At 37.9% G+C, this 19,313-nt stretch overlaps 1 protein-coding gene across 7 annotated transcripts in view; it reads right to left on the bottom strand.

Moving 5' to 3' along the window:
- Window positions 1–2,483: 2,483 nt before the first annotated feature.
- SETD3 (SET domain containing 3, actin histidine methyltransferase) overlaps window positions 2,484–19,313 on the bottom strand; it is a 73,250-nt gene continuing 56,420 nt past the window's right edge. For all 7 annotated transcript variants that reach the window (XM_045016921.1, XM_045016924.1, XM_045016922.1 and 4 more), the window contains exons 7-13: window positions 16,427–16,485; window positions 15,171–15,285; window positions 10,341–10,415; window positions 7,527–7,693; window positions 6,411–6,496; window positions 4,214–4,374; window positions 2,484–2,985 (exon numbers count right to left, since the gene is read on the bottom strand). In XM_045016921.1, the coding sequence (XP_044872856.1) occupies window positions 2,539–2,985; window positions 4,214–4,374; window positions 6,411–6,496; window positions 7,527–7,693; window positions 10,341–10,415; window positions 15,171–15,285; window positions 16,427–16,485 (1,110 nt within the window). In that variant the 3' untranslated portion in view covers window positions 2,484–2,538. The remainder of the gene's footprint in view (window positions 2,986–4,213; window positions 4,375–6,410; window positions 6,497–7,526; window positions 7,694–10,340; window positions 10,416–15,170; window positions 15,286–16,426; window positions 16,486–19,313) is intronic.

The raw sequence follows: 19,313 nt of genomic DNA, 5'->3' as shown, positions 1-19,313 counted from the left end.
GGATTAGTGTGAACAGCCATATAACCAAACATTAAGAAAGTTAACTTTAAAATGCTTTTGAAAGGTCTGTTTTCATGACAGATGGCTATATGAACTTATCAGTGCCAAAATAATTACCCCTCCCCCTTCAATTTTCAAATGCTTAAGGAAGATTTTAGATTAATAGTTCTTTGAGGCATCAGTTACATCTAATGAGTAGAAATGTAAACTACAAGATTACACTATTCTGCAATATTATTGTATCCAACATGTTTTTCCTAGGTAACAAACAGATCAAAAATTGGAAAATGAGACTGCTTAATAGATCAACATTTACCATGCTTCTCAGCATGATCACTCTTGATTTGACTAGTGCCCTCTGTGGAGTACTGAAATGTTTATCTGTGATAAGTTTCCCTCTCTCTCTCTCGCTATTAAGAGAAAGGCCATGTAAATATTACATAGGGTTCGGGGTTTTTTTTGTTTGTGTAATACGCTTACTAGCAAAGACATTATAGAACTATGCTTTATTCAAGAAAACCCACACATTCCTGCCTGTGGTCACCACAGGTTTTGCTAAGCCATAGTTAACAGCAAATATTGGAACAAAATACAGTGCATCAGATTGAACCAAATCATTTAGATTTTGGATTACAGTGAAAATGTTTAGGGAGAGCTAGTTTCAGAATTGCATATCACCGTCTATGATATATGTGCAATAAAATTGGCAGACGCAGGAAGGAAAGAGTATCGTTTCTAATAAAAGCTGAAGAATTGTGACTTTTGTATGACATTTAAACTCTCAGGATGACAACGCATGCTGTTCTACCTACAAGCAGCATTTTAGTTACAAAAATATCGGTCCAGCCTCTAGTTACTTAGTGGGGAAACAATATCCCCAGTGTAATGGCAACATGCCATTCTCAGTGAAATATTTAGAAAAAACTATTCAACATTTTTTTTTTTTACATCTCATTGGGTTCCAAAGTTGCTATGGCAATATGAAAGTCACTTCTTGACATGTGTATTGCACCAACGATTAATGCAAAAGCACATTTTTCAAGTTGTAATGTAAAAGAGAAGCAAAAATCTAAAATAAAAGACTGTAAATGTCAAAAGGCATTTTAATGCAACCAATCTTGGATAAACAAGTTGCTACATTCATTAAAGTTTAAGCAGTCACCCAAGCTTGCCCAATCTTTCTATTATTTTGAACTTTTCAAGATAAAACAGTCTAAAAGGGAAAGTCCTTAAAACTGAGCTCAGAATTAAGCTGTTTATTATTCACTCCTCCTAACCTGGGAAATATCAAAAAAGGTTTGACACTATCCTCACTTCAGTATTGCACTGAGTTGCAATTGCTTTCAGACAGAATTCACAATGTATATGAGAGGGGTGACCAATACTGCTGGATAGCAGACATAGCTAGCACTGGGGAGGTAACCCAACGTGCATCAGACCGCTACACAATTTAAATGGTAAAGTATGCACCAGGGTTGATTTTGGTCTTCCCCAAACCAAAAATACTCCTGCTTACCTTTTCCTTCAGGAAAACAATCAAATGTTTCAGCCAAAGATGAAGTTTAAATAAGATTAGCTAATAGCTGTCACATTCAGTGTTACATCCAATACTACATAAAAATGAAAAAGTAAAAGACAGGAGTATTACTCAGGTTTTCGTTTTAATAATGCTTTTAGCCAAAAGTGTAGCTTTGAAAATCTCTAGCTAATTGTGAAAATGTGCAGAAGCTGGGAAGCAACCTCACTTTGAACCACACAGTTTAAAGCTGTGGCTTGGCCTATCTGCTTTCAAACTCTCCATTACCTTGCCAACATTTAAATAAGAAGGTACCATTTTAAAATAAAAGTCAGCCTTTAAAATTAGGTGGATGATGTACTGTAGTAGCCTAACTTTGATTCAAGGAGAAAGATGAAATGTTTTTATACAGTAAACAAAACACAAAAGTAAACTGAAATCCTTAGAAATCACTGTAAGTGTATATAATTAGGATTCTCATCAACATTTAAAACTATTGAAAATAAGGTTGCCACCTTACCTTTTTTGGACTGGCGTACCTGGTTTTAAACAGGTTTTCCTCCAGTCTCCCAAGTTTCTGATCCTCTTATTCAGTTTTCTGCTGTACTGCTCTCCTACTTTCATGCTGAATACCGAGTCAGTCCTGCCTTCTGCTTTTCTTGGCAGGAGGCAGAGCAAGATTTTAATTTCAGTAGTCAGAGTGACAGAACAACAAAAGCACAGCAGATAGCAGAGCTTAATTCTTTCCCAAGAAGAAAATACATTTGTCCCAGAAAGGTCTGCAAAATTTTGCAAAGGCACCTTTTCCCCCCGTTTTTGCCTGAAAGCAAGATGGCAATCTTAATTGAAAAGGTATGATAAAATTTTTAAATAACTTAAAAAATCATTTTTATATAAAGCAGCAAAAACATTTTCTTCTGCAGAAAGAGAAATGTTAACAAAGAAACACACCAATGTAAATGCACTGTTCATAAACTTCTGCTAATTTTAATTTCACAAGGAAGTCAAACTTTATTTTATGACTATTCTTTAACCTCATCAGTACTGTCTGAAGAAGATTCTTTGGCATCTTCAGTGTCTTTGTTGCTTTCCTCTTGATTTAGATTTTCATTTTCTGATTTGGTCCCATTAAGTAGAGTTTTTTCACCATTTACAAACCCATTCTCTGTGACTTCTGCATCAATAGCTTCATCAATCTTTAAGTCCCCTTGTTCCTCTGCTTCTTCCTCTAGGTTTCTCAAGACAATTGGGAGCCTAGAGTCTGCCACAGTATTCTCTAGCAAGGCAATATTGCTCTCTTCATATTTAGGAAGTAGGGCTCCTTCTGCCATTTGTCTACTATAGTACTCTCTGTTAGCAGCTGCACTCTTCACTGCTTTCTCCAAAATCTCTTTTTCACCTAAACGCAATTTGATAGCCATTGTCGCATGGAAGGTAAGGTCATGGGTCTCCAAAAAGGATTTGTCATCCTGGAGGAAAAAGAATGGAAGATTATTAATAAAATCCATCCAACATGTGTCGTGCAATAACAAAGGCTCCAGATCTTGTAAGCTGATCCACACAGGCAGATTTTTACGCATGTATGGAGCCCTACTGAAGTCCATGGGAATCCATAAAGAAGCACAGGTCCCCCAACATGGATCAGCTTTCAGAAGCTCAAGTCAGTAAGTTTTAAGGATAGCTGTAGTGAAAGCAAATAAAAAAGTGATACACTTTCTAGATGTGTTAGTCTAGTACAGGGGTGGGCAAACATATTGGCTCAAGGGCCATATCTGGGTGAGGAAGTTGTATGCAGGGACACGAACGTAGGGCTGAAGCAGGGGGTGCGGAGTGCAGGGGGGGCTCAGAGCAAGAGGCTGGGGTGCAGGAGGGGTGCAGCAAGGGGGTAAGGGCTTAAGGCAGGGATTTGGGGTGCAGGAGGGGGCTGGGGTGCGGGTTCCAGCCCAGTGCCACTAACCTCAAGCAGCTCCAGGATGGCAGCAGCTCACAGTGGGGCTAAGGTAGGCTCCCTGCCAGCCCTGGCCCCGCACCGCTCCCAGAAGTGGCCAGCATGTCAGGCAGTGGCTCCTGGGGGTGGGGTGGGGCAGGTGGCTCCGCCGCATGCTGTCCTCACCTGTGGGTACCACCCCTGAAGGTTCCATTGGCTGCGGTTCCCTGTTCCTAGCCAATGAGAGCTACGGGGGGCAATGCCTGCAGGTGAGGCCAGCGCACGGAGCCCTCTGCCCCCCACTCTCCCAGTGGCTGCAGGGACATGGTGCCAGCCACTTCCAGGAGCCTGCCTTCGCCCTGCTGAGCCACGGGGCTGGCAATCCCGCGGGCCGGACTGAAAGCCCTGACGGGCCAGATCCAGCCTATGGGCCTCCCCGGTCTAGTAAATAATTTAGAAAATATAAAAACACAGGAAGTTAAAACTGATTCCACATTTTACTAGTGGAAAAACAAGGAGCAACAATTTACAGAATCATTAAAACAATTTAAAACAGATTGCCAAAATCTTATGTACTTTTTCTTCTTTGGCTATTCCAAATAAACTGTAATTTAAAAAACAAGTGAAAAATGAATGGTCACATAATGAAGATAAATAATTAAAGTAAGATGGCGGCGGAGGGGGGGGGGGGGAATGAAGTTGTTTTTTGCTAGGATCACCATGCAAAAACCTCAAGATTGCACAGAATTACAGGTTCTTGGTAGCTTTACCTCCACAGTAGTTTTGTAGGTTTTCAAAAGAAGGGATGCTCTGGCTTCAAGGAACGTCCAAAGTTTAACCTCATTGTCCCAGCTAACTGGAAACTCAGAGTTGCCCAGAGTGAAGATTTTGTCAATTGCATGCTCTCCTATTAAGTGTTCTTTCAGCTCTTCTGCAATAATTATGAAGAACAATATGTTAAAAAAACAAACAAACAATCTTACCATTCACTACGGTAGTTGACAAAACTTAGAAAGCTTCATTTTCAATAACATGGATTTTATATTGCTTGAGAAACAAATCTTCTCCCCTTAAAAGGAATGATCCAACAATCTGGATATTTCTAGTACTCCCCTCAAGGTAGCATCTGGAAATCTTGAGGTTAGCAGAAAAAGGAACCTTCAGCTCCATTCTTAAATAACGCTGTAAACATTTTGGCTTAAAATACACATCATAACTCTTACTTTGTATGCCAGTTACAGATACAATGTCACATATAATCCTTGATGGTGATAAACAGAACAAGGGGGTAATACTTTAGAGTTGGGTGTACTTATATAACATCTCCCTGAAATGTTTATTTTATTGGATAAATAGCAACAGAGTTCTTTTTCTACTGTTAAAGGCTATTTCTTTCAGTAAAAAAAAATTTTCAAAAAAAATTGAATACTGTTGGTCAAAATACATCCATCAAATGTGCCTTAGGGAAAATGTCAAGTGGTTTGTGACAGCATTACACAAATTTCATTAATCTTAACTGTTTAATTACCAAACTCTCTCCTGCAAAGCAGTATATCACAAACTTCAAATTAAACATTACAAAAGTTGATATTAGCATTTTATACAATAGACTTCAGTGACGTATGTAAGTTTCATTTGTTGATGAAAGAGTTACTAAGGCAAGGGACTTCTCACCAACGGATCAATGATTCATGTCATACTGCTCCTCAATGAACAGTTTAAATACAGACAATAATTGCAGTTTTCATGCTGAGTGTCTAGGACACATACCTCAATTGCACCCCAGTACATTTCATGATAATGTAGCAAATGCACTTCAGGTATATTTCCTAGAAGAGAAAATTCACCAATCCCTTCCACATCCCTCAAGAATTATGCTTATTATGTAATCATTATATCATATCATCTCTTTGAAATCAAAAGAAGTTTAGTCCCAAAGTTCACACTAGTTTAGAATTCTAAATGAAGCACAAACCTATATACCAATAGTATCCCACAAACTTTTAGCATATGAAGCAACAGCTTTTGATCGATTAGAATGTACACACACATGAACCACTACTCTATCTTTCCCCATAAAGCTGCTGTGAAAGAAATGGTTCTTACCTATAACCTACAAAAACAGGTTTTTGGATTATTTTCATAAATACAAATACAACAGCATATGCAAGATTAGTTACATAATCGTGCCTAATTAGCAAACAGTTGTGATTGTATCCACCAATGAAGTTATTACATGCACAAATTAGGTGCTCAGTTAATAAGGGTGCATACATTTTTCCTGCTGCAACTGCACACATGCATATTTGAAAGTTAGGCTCTGATAGTTTACTTCACAAGACAAGCTGATTATGAGTAACCAAAAATGTTGATTTACATGTGGGAACTGCCAACTTTGAGGTGTGTCTTGGATTTCTGCTATAGTGCACTATTTTCCAGTTCCATTCCCAGAAGAATCTGGTGGTAAAGGCTGACTGAAATGCTGTCACTATAAGCGTACAGCAAACTTTTGGACTCATATGACCTTGCATTGTGGGCCATTTTTTAGCCTCTGAATAAATAAGACTGGAGAGCAAAAGTAATCTATTGCAAATCACAAGTTGGAAAAAAGGCTGTGGTGATGTACTATATGGTATCCTTCAAAATTAGAACATTCACCACACCTGCTGCTTGGTGGAGAAAGTCCCAAAAAATTCTGAAGCTGTCAGCACACTCCTAATACCACATGACCCAAGAACGTAGACTGATGCAATTTTACATACTTTTCGAAAACTCAGTGTCCTCTAATGATCTGTTAATTTAAGAACGATGCAGAAGAGGACCATGTTCTGTTGTGTTCTCAATCCCTTTTCAATTTTCCCCTTAAAACATTCATTTTAAAGTTTTCTAGTTTTGTTTCATATGAACAACTCTTATCTTCCCACTTAAAAAAACCTCCATCAATAGGAATATTTGTGAATGTTTTACCTTCACTCATACAAAACACTCGAAGGAAAGCCAGAAGCTGAGCAGAGATTGGAGGCTCAGTGGAGTGCAAGGCAAAAACACTGGAGCTGACAAAAGAAGTGAATGCAAATTAGACTGTGGTAGCTTCAACATGAAACCTTTAATGTATACTCGGATGCCACATTATTAAATTCTGAACAAATATGAGGTCACACCAATTTCTGAGTCTGAACTGAAGAAACTTCTCCAACCTGTCCCAGAAAAAGAACAATCACTTCTCCAATCGACAGGCAATTTTACACTTAAAATGACTTTTTATATGGTTTTAATAATAAATTCATGCTTGATTTGAGTAGCCAGATGAGTAATATATATAAGAATAATCTCACCTTAAGTGCTGATTTCAAAATGTTAACAGCAGTATTATGATTAATGACTGATATTGAACCAATTATTGACATACATCTCTACCTCGATAAAATGCTGTCCTTGGGAGCCAAAAAAATCTTACCGCCTAATAGGTGAAACCATGTTATATTGAACTTGCTTTGATCCACCGGAGTGTGCAGCCCAGCCCCTCTGGAGCACTGATTTATCACGTTATATCCAAATTCATGTTATATCAGGTGGCGTTATATCGAGGTAGCGGTGTATTCAAAAACAGAAGGGGCCAGATAATAGTTTCCATTAGGACGGTTCCTTTCCCCTTGAAAAAAAACAATGTTTCCTGATTGCTGCCCACCATACTACAGTCTGAACTAACAGCAGTTTCTGCTAAGGAAAAATAGTTGAAACCACTATAGATAACAAATTGCGCATTGCAGGACATTTTGAGAAGGGATAGGGAAGAAATGAAAGCCACATATTGGTTCACATTTAACTCTTTTGCAATTTTTACCCAAGCACTTACTAAAGAAAATCTAATTCCTCCTTGTATACACTCCAAACTAGATTTAGATCTGAATAGTGCACTAAACTTCATTATCACAATGTATTTCATTTGCTATGTAAACAGTCAAAATATTAGGCCTAAGCAAACTATTGCAGAGCAATTTTAATAATGCACTACTGGACTGTATAAATTTTGAAATATTTTAAGCATGAAAGAAAAAACTCAGTTCATTCTGTTTTACTTACGTTGGAATGCCGGCACGAGCTAAGACTTCTGCCTTCATAGCATACAGCCTGTCACTTTTACTCACTCCAAGCTTTATTTTCACTCTGTCATGTGAATTATTATCAAAGAAAAAACCACTGTGGATCACAAATTCAGCATTCGACCGAGTGCCATAAAAAATGTAAATCTAGAAGGATGAAAAGAGAAGTAAAGGGGAGGGGGAGAGGGAAGCTTAAGATTAACTCATAAAACTGACATAAGTGGAAAATTATTTACTGAAAAAAGTTATATTGTCATGAAATACAATACTTATGTGGTTATATGACTAAAATGCATGTTTATTTTCATTTAATGATTCAAAATGCCATACAGTGTTGCCATAAGACTTCAAGGATGTTGTGAAATGTGTTCAAAATTTCCATATATTGAGATGGGCCTGTTATTTTATACCCTGCATGCTATGGGAGAGAACTGCTATGGTGTTAAGGATATTTAATATCATACAAAGACATCTTATAGGTATTCAGCTGATGCTTTCTATATTATCCCCATTTCCCCAAACTTTTTCTAAATCAAATTTGTACTTCAAGGCTATTTATTCACCACTGTCCTTTCACTTACAAAAAATATACTCCATATTTATATATAATAATGTTTTTTGTTCTAAGTGCCATACAAATGTAGACATGTTTCCTGCCTCTTACAGTTTACAATCTAAAATGCTAGATGAAACAGCATACAATGCAACAAGTGTTTTAAAACAACTGAGAATTTAAAGAAAAAAATCACTACAAGTTCATGCTGCAGTTTTTCAGCTAGCATTTGGCTGCATAAAGATCTTGGTACAGCAAGCCCACAGCAATAGCTGATGCATTCTGAGCCACAAGAATTTTTTTTTTTTTTTATAATGGAATTGTCAACAGAAAGAAAACATTTATCTTCTACGCAGATCCAATACAATCATTGCCTTTAGAAATAAAAACATCTTTTTAAAAAGTATATCTATCTATCTATCTATGGAAGCTTGCTAATCATATATATTCTTAAATAAGCTTGCATTATAAAGGCAATGATTCTATGAATGATAGTTCTATGATATATATAGATATAAGACACAGACCTAGGCAAGCCTTGCATACGATTAATACATTCATAGATTTTAAAGCCAGAAGTGATCATCTAATCTGACCTCTTGCATAACACAGGCCATAGGATTTCCCTGTACTAATTCCTACTTGAAATCCAACTACAGCATATCTTTTAGAAAAAGATGAAGGATAAGAAGAAAGGGACATATCTGTTAAACATTCTTTTGAGTACAAAGGTTGTAATCCAAGGAGAAAACAGAACTAAAGAGGAGTGCAAATCCTGCACTCACAGATGAGTGCAAGGAACCTGCCTGGGAACCAAAAGTATCCCCAACAAACTAAGTATCTGAACACAGGATCCAAGCCCCTGCCAGTCAAGGTAACTCCATGCACAAACTGTTTGTACACACCTCTACCTTGATATAATGCTGCCCTCAGGAGCCAAAAAAAATCTTACCACACTATAGGTGAAACCGCATTATATCGAACTTGCTTTGATCCACCGGAGTGTGCAGCCCCGCCCCCCGGAGCACTGCTTTACCACATTATATCCGAATTTGTGGTATATCGGGTTGTGTTATATTGGGTAGAGGTGTACTATCTCAATCAGCTCAATTTAGAAGACAGATGCTTCTCCTCTTTAGAGAAATACTACTTTAACAATTTAATACATATTTCTTAATAGACTGGATGTGAAAGATGTGAGATCAGCATCTTTCCACTCATATCTTCAGAATACACCGTGGGACTTGATGCATGTCTTGTCTACATTACACTGGACTGGTGCTGAACACTGCTTAGTTTGTCCTTGGATCAGTGAACAACTAGCATCCAAGGCTACATTTGCAGCTAAACTGTGCTCAACGCCACTCCATCAGTACCTGTTTTCAGCAACAGGTACTTTTCCTGATGTAGGCAAAGCTTTAGAGTCTTGCTCTTTTTATTTTAATGGTTGGACCGATTAGTCTTAATCCAGGATGATTACTTTCAAGTTCCTTTCTCATTCTAACTAAAGTTTTGGGGTACACACAGCACAGGCCAAATATCTCCTGGACCAATGGTCTTTGTCTATTGGGTTGCTGATAACACCTCCTCTTCTTACCTGTTGACTGGACAAATACTAGACTATCACAAACTAGTCAAATAAAAACTATGCAAAACATTTCAGACAGAAAAAAGCACTGAACAAAACTAAGAGGGAGAGTTCCACCGCCTGCTATTGCTGATAGAAATTGAGGCATTGAGGGCAGTTTTGGGTATGGACCTTTAACAACCACATCTAAGATTTCTAGATCAGTGGCCTGCACAGTGTACACTCCCCAGTGATTAAATACATGAAATGGTTATTACTCAGGAGGAAGCTTGCAACTCCTACAGTGGAGATTTGCAAAGATGATTGTGAGACAGAGAATGTATTGTGTTCATTATTTTGACAACTGTAGTTTAATTTATTTAGCTTTATTAATACTTTACAAAGTATCCAACTAAAACGAAAACCTTGGTTATACACTCTGCTATTAAATCTTCACAGAGAAATACTGAGCACTCCTTTTTGTGCAGATTATATTTGCAGATTAGCAAGGCTTTTCTGCAGCTAATAAAAACAGAGTTTAGTTATCAAGTAGACAAGCAGATGTTTGTGTGAAATCTTCACCCTTTTCATCAAGATAGTCAGTTGCATGAACAATACATTTCTGCATAAAACGTCACCAAATAGCCATGGCATAGATAACTGTCTCACATTACCTGTTCTCCAGCCTTAAAATCCTGAAGCGCTACACACTCACAACGGTCATCTTCTAAATTGTAGCCAGTTGTGATCTACCCAAGGGGAAAAAAGTAGAGTCTTTAACATATTACATTTCTTTCCTCCCTATTTTCATAAAGCTGCCTTTTATTGGAGATGGATATTACCTAAAGTAATTGCACATCCTGCTTTTCCTTCACCTGATGCAACATGGTTGGTACTAAATGTTTTATGAATCTTAAGCAATCATTTCTTAGTTAGGAACATTAAAAATCTCTGCACTAGAGAAGATCAAGGAAGGAAATTACTAACCTGAAGTAAATGGAAAGCTCTGAGGGAAGTACCCTCCACAGACCAACAGTTGCTGGTCCCTAGCTAAATCCAGTAGCTTATTATAAAGTTCTTGAGTTTTAAGTCACTCCTGTGAGGCACACTGGAGCGCTGCACTGAGTGTGCTACATTCTGTGTCAGACCCTTCAACTATCAATGCATTTTCGATCTCTCTCAATGAAAGAGGAGTGGATAACTGGGAATCTTTAAGGGATACCATCTTCAGAGAACTCCAATTTACTTGCAAATAATTCCTTTATCTAAAGTTAAGCAATTATTCTCAAATACTGAAGAGATTTTTCTGTGGGAGCAGACAGGTGGGGGTGGGGAGATTCTTTACCATACCCTGAATATGTTTCTTTTTAAAATCATGAAAATAAAAATGCTTATATTAATAAGTAAAACCATCCTAAAATGTATTTTTTTAAAACGTTAAATCTAGTATGTTCTTGACTAATAACATTCAACATGGACTCTATATCATAAAGGATTCAGAGACCACGCTACACCTAAGGAAGTTGTGCAATCAGGAAACAACTTTTGTGACAAGTATTCTGAATTTAGTGTTTACACAACTACATTGTAGTAAAAATAGGTTGTGAACCTGTGGGACAAACTGCAAAAAGCCACAGATTTTCTCTCTAGATCTTGTGGCTTCATTAGAACTTTGTTTTCATTTACAGAAATTATGTTTGAACACAGGTACTATACTGTGACTGCCATCTTGGATTTGCTTTGTCTGAGGAGAGAGACCCTTAGGCTACTTTGAATGGCTGGCTGGCAGTTTACATATTAATAATTTCTGCTTGCATATTCAATCATGCATTTGTAAGCCAAAACAATGCTTTCATAGTGACCATAGGGAACTCTTCTCAGATACTGCAAATCCAAAATGGCAGCCATAAGCAGAGCCCTGTGGGACACACATAATGGCACTGTACACAGATGCCACAGTTCAAAAATGTATTACATGAATGTGTGAAACTTTTGCAAGTCCTTTATACACTTTCTTTAGAGCCTAGATCATCCAGTTTGATTTGATGCATAAAACAGGCCACAGTCATCTAAGTTCCTTTTATGGTCCACGGCCATGCAGCAGCCTATTAAGTGCTACACAGGCATTCAGGGCTGCGGTGGGGAGAGATGACTCTCCCCCAGCCCCGGACCTACCGCGTCCCGGGGGAGAGGAGCACCTCCCTCTCACCCCAGCCCAGCCCTGGACCTACCGCGTCTAGGGGGAGAGGAGCCCCTCCCTCTGGCCCCAGCCCTGGACCTGCCGCGTCCGGGGGGAGAGGTGCCCAGCCCTGGACCTGCTGCGTCCAGGGGGAGAAGTGCCCAGCCCTGGACCTGCTGCGTCCAGGGGGAGAGGAGCCCCTCCTTCTGGCCCCAGCCCTGGACCTGCCGCGTCCGGGGGGAGAGGTGCCCATCCCTGGACCTGCCGCGTCCAGGGGGAGAAGTGCCCATCCCTGGACCTGCCGCGTCCGGGGGGGAGGAGCCCCTCCCTCTGGCCCCAGCCCAGCCCCGGCCTGGGCCTGCTGCGTCTGGGGGGAGAGGCACCCCTCCCCTGGCCCCAAGCCTGGATCTGTTGCGGCTGGGGGGAAGAGTGACAGAAGGAAATCCTTGATGCTATCTCAAAAGCTTCATATGTCTTGAACAGTTTCCTTAGCTGCTTCATAAACTCAAAGAAACCATTTTCAAATTTAAAAACAAAAAAAACAAAAAAACCCTTAAAATCTTCTAAAAATGATTTCAGAGAGAGAATTTGAAGCATCTGTGGATTGCTAGATGTAGGCAGAAGGATTCTGTATGTCTTAGAGAGTGCTGCAAATTTGCTGAGTGTGTGTTTCACTAGACTGCCAAACTTTTAAAAATAACACCTCTTCTAATGGGCTTCTCTGCAAAGTCCAATCTAGTGCTAGACTCATGATTTACAAAGTTAAATAAGACAGGGGAAATGGTAAGAAAATGAGCACTGGAGTTGCTTCCTTTTCCAGAAGATGGATAACAAGTTGTCTCCCCCTTTAGGTACACTGCTGGAGCAGGCCAGTTCATGAATATCCAGTTGTGTAGGGGGAAGGAGTAGTTTGCTTGGCCAGTGATTTGATAAGGATGGCCCCAGCCCAGTAGGCATAATTTAGTTTATTCATTCAAAGCTCAAGTAGCAAGTAATCAACCTTTGACTGTCAAAATACAATCCCACTGAAGAATAACAATGAGAAATGCATGAAGACAAATATTTTGACGTAGTTCTTAGGCTGATCTAATTAGTAGTGTCAGAAGCAAGAAAAAGCTGGATGGCCCTAATGCCAGCTAAAACCCAAAGAGCATTTTATAATTTAGCATGTGGAAAAAAGACATTATAACAGGGACTGAATGAAGGGGCATTTCAACACTACCTTTGGAACAGACATTGGAGAATGCAACACCATCTTTTTCATACATTCATGCAGTGAGTCAAGTGTTCACTTGATGTATTTCATTGGGATGTGCTATAATCAGAGCAAAGAGACTCCCACCCGCTCCTCCAAAGCCTACTATAATGCATAATTTTGGGTAGATGAGTAAAACTGATCTCTGGGGGTATTACTCCTACTTCTGATAATTTTAGTAATCTAAACTTGTAATGAGAGGAAAGAGTTCTAACAGAGCTTTTCTATTTCAACAGAGCCAATAACATTCAGCTCCTAAAATTTGCAGCTACCTTCTCTGTTTATGTATTGATATATATTTCCTTCAGAGTAAACTACTCAAACATAAGTAATATGAACAACTGATTAGAGACCTCTCCACTTTATCCTCACAGTGTGGGTCCACAAGCTGCCTCTGCACCAAATCTATTCACCAAGTAGCATAACAAAAACATACTTTACCAATATCAGCAGAAGCTTGAAATAATTAAAACAACCTGCTTGACCTTGCTTTTAATATGGGCTAGCTAAGTTTAATTTTTTTCTTAGAAGTGTCATTTGTCTTCCCTCTTTTTATATCCCAACTTTTGAAGGCACTCATTAAAGGACCATCCACGTGAAAATGAACAAACCTCTCCAAAAATGTCAAGGAAGAAGAGGGCAATGAGAGTTACAGTAAGCACTATACTTACATCTAAGTCTTCCAGGAGGGTTTTTGCTTTTTAAATTGTTTTATGAAGTTTAAGAAATGTTGTATACTCGAGGCTAGTCAAACACTAAACCTATCCTTGAAACAAAGTAAGAGAGCTACCAGATTCTGCAACAAGTACTCAGTTGTAAAAGGCACTAGGGTTAAAGAAAAACATACATAATAAATAACCATTTCAATGGGAGAGAATAAAAGAGAAAAATCATCATCCAGGACTGAATTCCACTGTATTTGATACAGCCAGTCATAGTGATATCCTCTATAAAGAAACCCGTTGTATGATCTAATAAACCAAACTGTTAATATCAACAGAAAAATGCAAATCATTACTATAGCCTGATTGAGTATAGCTTCACTCATGACAATACTACTGCTAACACATGCTGACCTGTCATCCACATCAATTCTCCCTTACAGGGACCAGATTACTAAAATATGGAAGAATGAATAGGTCATATTTGCTGTTTACAGAAGTCACCCTCCTACTTACAATATAATTTGAAAGTATAAACTGAAATATACAAAAGCTTTGTGGTAGGCTAAACAAGACTGGCAAACCATTCTCTTGTGAATTCTCATTTCATCAGTTCAAAATTGACCAATCCGTTATCAAGTCAAGACTTGGTCCTCTATGAGCTAGGAGGAAATCTCAGGCAAGCCAAAACGTCAGCAGGTCTGACTTTCTATATACACATGCCATCTTTTAAATGTTTAATATGCCCTAAAGTAGTGTTTTTGCATGTGTTAAGTAGTGTTTCTTTGATGTACTAACAGATGTACTGGTTTTGTTGAACTAGATTTTGTTCTTGCCGTTGCTGCCTCCATAACAAGGCTCTTTGGGCATGGTTAAGAGCAGGAAGCATTGCTTAGTTTCAAATTTCTATCCACTCTCCCTTGTGGTAGCCAGGACAGAGATGCTTTGAGAGACCACCTCTATCATAGTCTGTTTTCATATACCCAATACAAAAGTATCTAGTCTCATGAAAACCTTTGTTAGCAACATCAGATACAGAACTTAGTATGTGTGAAGATTAGAAATATTCAAATTTGCTGGAAAGAATTTGATACCAAGTCTGTCTTGTATCATTGGAAATTCTTCCCCAAGCTGCACACTTGTGAAAGTGCAAGGAAAAAGAAAAAACTATGCATGATTTGCAATTACATATAAAAATCTCTTAAGTATGAGGGATTTTCTCATTGAAAAAGTTATTTCAAGATATTTAAGAAGTTGTCATTTCTTTAAGATGGTTGCTTTTGAGGGTCAGCAGGGAAGATGGAATCCCTGTTTTAAGAAAAGTAGGTATTAAAATGTGCAAGGGTAATTGAAATGGTTTAATATATTAAGTTCTAAAGCTTCTTATCCACATTGAAGAAATCCTTACCAGACCATTGATGTGATTACACATGTCCCATAAAGGAATCAGAGCCAAGGTAACTCGGGAACCATCTTCAGTTGGAATCTGGTTTTGTCGTGTCATAACAGAGGAAACTGCCCATCTGCAAAGAATACAAACTTCAAGATTTCATTGTTTAAACACAGCCAGTTGATCAGCTGCAACCCAAAAGAAATCAACAGTTTAGATGAGCATTTCCAAACTTTTCCCCCAAAGAACAGAAAAGATTCAGCAAAGAATCCTGTGGCACCTTATAGACTAACAGACGTTTTGCAGCATGAGCTTTCGTGGGTGAATACCCACTTCTTCGGATGCATCCGTATTCACCCACGAAAGCTCATGCTGCAAAACGTCTGTTAGTCTATAAGGTGCCACAGGATTCTTTGCTGCTTCTACAGAACCAGACTAACACGGCTACTCCTCTGATAGAAAAGATTCAGATCGCCATTTATGTAAAAATTTAAAAAGTGTGCCCTTCCCATATGCCACAAAGTATTAGAATTTCCTGTATAGTACTTTAGTCTATTCACTCAACTAATCCAGAATTATGAAAATTAAGGTATTAAAAAACTGGCCAATACAAAACTTTTTAAAATGCATACCTTTATCATTCACATTTTGGTCAACTTCACACTTAAATTGACACCTTCCTCCCACCCTCCCAGTGAAGGAAACATCTGTGGAGATACCATCCCAAAGTAAGTAACAAAAGGACTAAAAGATCCCTATGAGAGCTCATGAATTCCTCTTATTTATGATATTTTATCATTTTAACTCAATTCAAGCTCCCTCTTATCTGAACTAATTCCACTTCTTAAAACACCTCCAAAATGCACTCAGACTTCACATGTATAGGAAGAGTTTTCCAGGTCTCATACCAAATATCAGTTCTGAGGTAATATATGCTGGTAAAACCTTTTGTGAAAAATAAAGAGGCTTAAACGCCAGAATAAAAGTTATCTAAAAACTACACAACACCACACTAATCTCAGGCTGTCACGTGTCATTTGGCTAAATTAACTTCTCTTCTTACCCCAGATTAATGACAATTTCTATACGACTGTTGAAATAGGACACTTACTCTATTCTTTGTTGTTTCTAAGAAGAATACCAGTGGGCAGCATACACTGATGTTTTAAATGGTTTAGCAAACAGGGTTGGTTCCCCCCCCCCCCCCGCTTCCTAGTGAAGCATTTCTCACTTTTCAAGATCCCAAAATTCACTTTAAAAAACAGCACACCAACCTGTAGTCATCATAAGTGAAAGAATCCTTTAAGGGCAGTTTGCTGGCATTAGGATGGGTCTGGGGTGGGGAAAAAAAAAATCAGAAATCAGTCAGCAGAATTTTCATTATTTAGCTGCCTAACAGATCCTAACAAGAGCCAAATGAAGCAGGAGGCGTCCAGCCGCGCTACAGAGGGATCATCATGCTATTATGCTCTCATACATCACTGTCAACTTAATTTGTTGTGCCCAGCAGCCGCCATAAATCTGTTTCTTCATATTTCAAGACTGGAACCCACAGACACCACACAAAAATAAAAATTTAAGGTGGACTGACTCCAAAAAGGTAGAAAACAATCAACCTCACAAAACCTAAACAAGAAATGAACATTAGGTTTCAGCAAATTCTGCAATCCCCTCTCCTATCCTGGAATCTTAATTCTGCATCTTATATATGGAGACTGAATATATTCTAAGTCTTTCTTTCCTTCCTTGTAGCCACAAAAGGATTTATTCACAGTTATGCCATACTTCAGGAATCTCAACAGATTAAAATATTTAGATAGCATAGTTAGGTTTAGTGAAGCAACTATATGTAGAGACACTCATCCAGAAGTAGGGTAATTATTTTTTCTTACATTATTTATCAGATTAGATATAAAAGTTATATATACACCTTAGCTGACATTAGCAAATAAAGTACTGTGGTTAAAAAAAGTTTTTTAAACCTGTAAATCCTGTCACTCGTTTCTGGTAAATGAAGTATACAATATGCAGCATGTCTAAAATAGCCTATCATACATTTTCTAAAAAGACTTGGACTTTTCAACCACTTTAAAACTTTATACCAATTAACAGACTGAAAGCTATACGACTATAATTTTAATCTTCCATTTCAATTAAGTCTGCAGACAGATTGCAGTAAGCGATCAAATGAACAAATGGTTATTTCTTAATATATAAATGAATTTTTGCTTGGCTGTATCTTTGCAACACTGTTAATACATGAAGCTCCATGTAGTATGCAGTTTTTACTCTTGACGCATTAGCATCACAAGTGCATGGTAATTTATCATCTCTCACTGTAATGTACTTGCTGGCACTGTGTGCAGGACAGTAGGGGATGAGGTAAAAGTGGCTCAAACCGTAAATCAATTAGAAAACAAAAGCTTGTGCTCAGTGCACAATTTTAGGCAAATTATACATTACAAAAGACTGCCAATTGGGTGTTAGGTCCCAGGTGTCTGCTCTCCCCAATCCCGGTAGTTAACCCTTTGGCTGGATTAACTCTGAAATTTATCATTTTCAAGTAAAAAGTTAATAATTTGAGCTTTTATTTTAAGAATTCAGTGTGAACGTCTACATTTCTATAGGATTTTAATATCTATATATGTTTTACATTGCACAGCAAATTACATATGTTTAAACTTAACAGCACATTTTACAAAACGATTTCTCTTTCTCACAAAACAACTAACACGATATTGAGCCACAAGCAGCATTCTTTAGGAGGCGTTCTTTCCCACCAAACTATACCATAATTAGAAGATGACCATGCTAGAGTCTGAGATAGCTGAAATGATGTATTCCATTACAATTCTAAAAAACTCTATTTCTTTATGACAACTTAATTTCCATTTTGATTAGCAGTATATTAATAGTTTAAAGATTAAACCTTGCCATAATGAACTAAGCATCCAGGAAAGTTAACATTCAGAAGTGAAATAAAAAAAATTTAGCAGTATAACAGTTTAATTTTAAAAGATTTCCACTAGAACATTTATGCCCAGTTCTATTACAAACTAATAACTGTCAAAGCTTTAAACGTCATTCTATACCTAGAAACCCTAAAGAAAATTTTCTGTGAATAGAGAAATTCCTAAAGTAATTTCTGATTGTTTACCATTTATATTTAATCCACTGAGTTAATTCAGGAATAAATTTTCATATCGCTAATGCTTACAAAGATTATGTATTTCCCACTGTATTTTTTTTTGTATTAAAACAATTTTGCTTAAGAAAAGTGACATGGAGTTTTTCCAACTGTCATATCGATATTAGCTTTGACTAAACAGTTCATATTCACGAGGAGAGACTTTGTCAGTGTGGCACTGATGCCACCTACTGGGACTGGAGCAGAATAATCACCAAAATGCTATGCACAAAATTATTGGATTATTTCCTCTTGAATTTGATCATTAATCATAGCATGGCCAGGCAAGGTCAAAATCCTTCCAAACCCTCCTCCCTTAATTCGCAATAGCTGGCGTTAGGATAAACAGGACACTAATTAAAATGAAAATCTCCTCCAGCATTACCAACTTGACACTGGTGGTTCAAACTAATTCACCATTATGAAATCCTAGTATTTGAAATATTTAGTGTAAACTGATGCTACTTTAAACCAACAGTATGCAGCTGTTTATCATGAGATCAAAAGAACTTTAGGTATACAAGAGATACTTATTTTTCATCCCAACAACCACTTTTGACAGGATGAATGATTGTCAACAGATCAGTAGTCAGAATGTACTAAAAAACAGTTAAATGGCATATAAACAGGAAAGTAAGCATCTCAATATTTTTACTGATTTTTCCTTTGAAATCCAAATTCGTTTTAAAGGACTAGGACTGAGCACACTAAAGTGAAGCTCTTAAATGAAGCCTCAGATCAAATACTATACAGGCAGAATTATTATTCGGCCAATGTGTCTTAACCATGACCTACAGCAAGCATCTCTCTAGAAAGCAAGAGGGTAGTTCACACTATGATCAATCAGCCATTCGCCTCTCCAATGGTGTAAATTAGTGTTAATTTTGATGGTGTAGTTTTTGTAATGGAGACATCTGACAACAAGGAACTGTACTGAGACCACCAGTTCATTTCAGATGGGCTACTGAACAGCC

Source organism: Mauremys mutica, chromosome 4 (genome assembly GCF_020497125.1).
Source record: "Mauremys mutica isolate MM-2020 ecotype Southern chromosome 4, ASM2049712v1, whole genome shotgun sequence".
NCBI lineage: Eukaryota > Metazoa > Chordata > Testudines > Geoemydidae > Mauremys > Mauremys mutica.
Note: the sequence above shows the minus strand (reverse complement) of the source record. Positions and strands in the feature narration are given on the sequence as shown.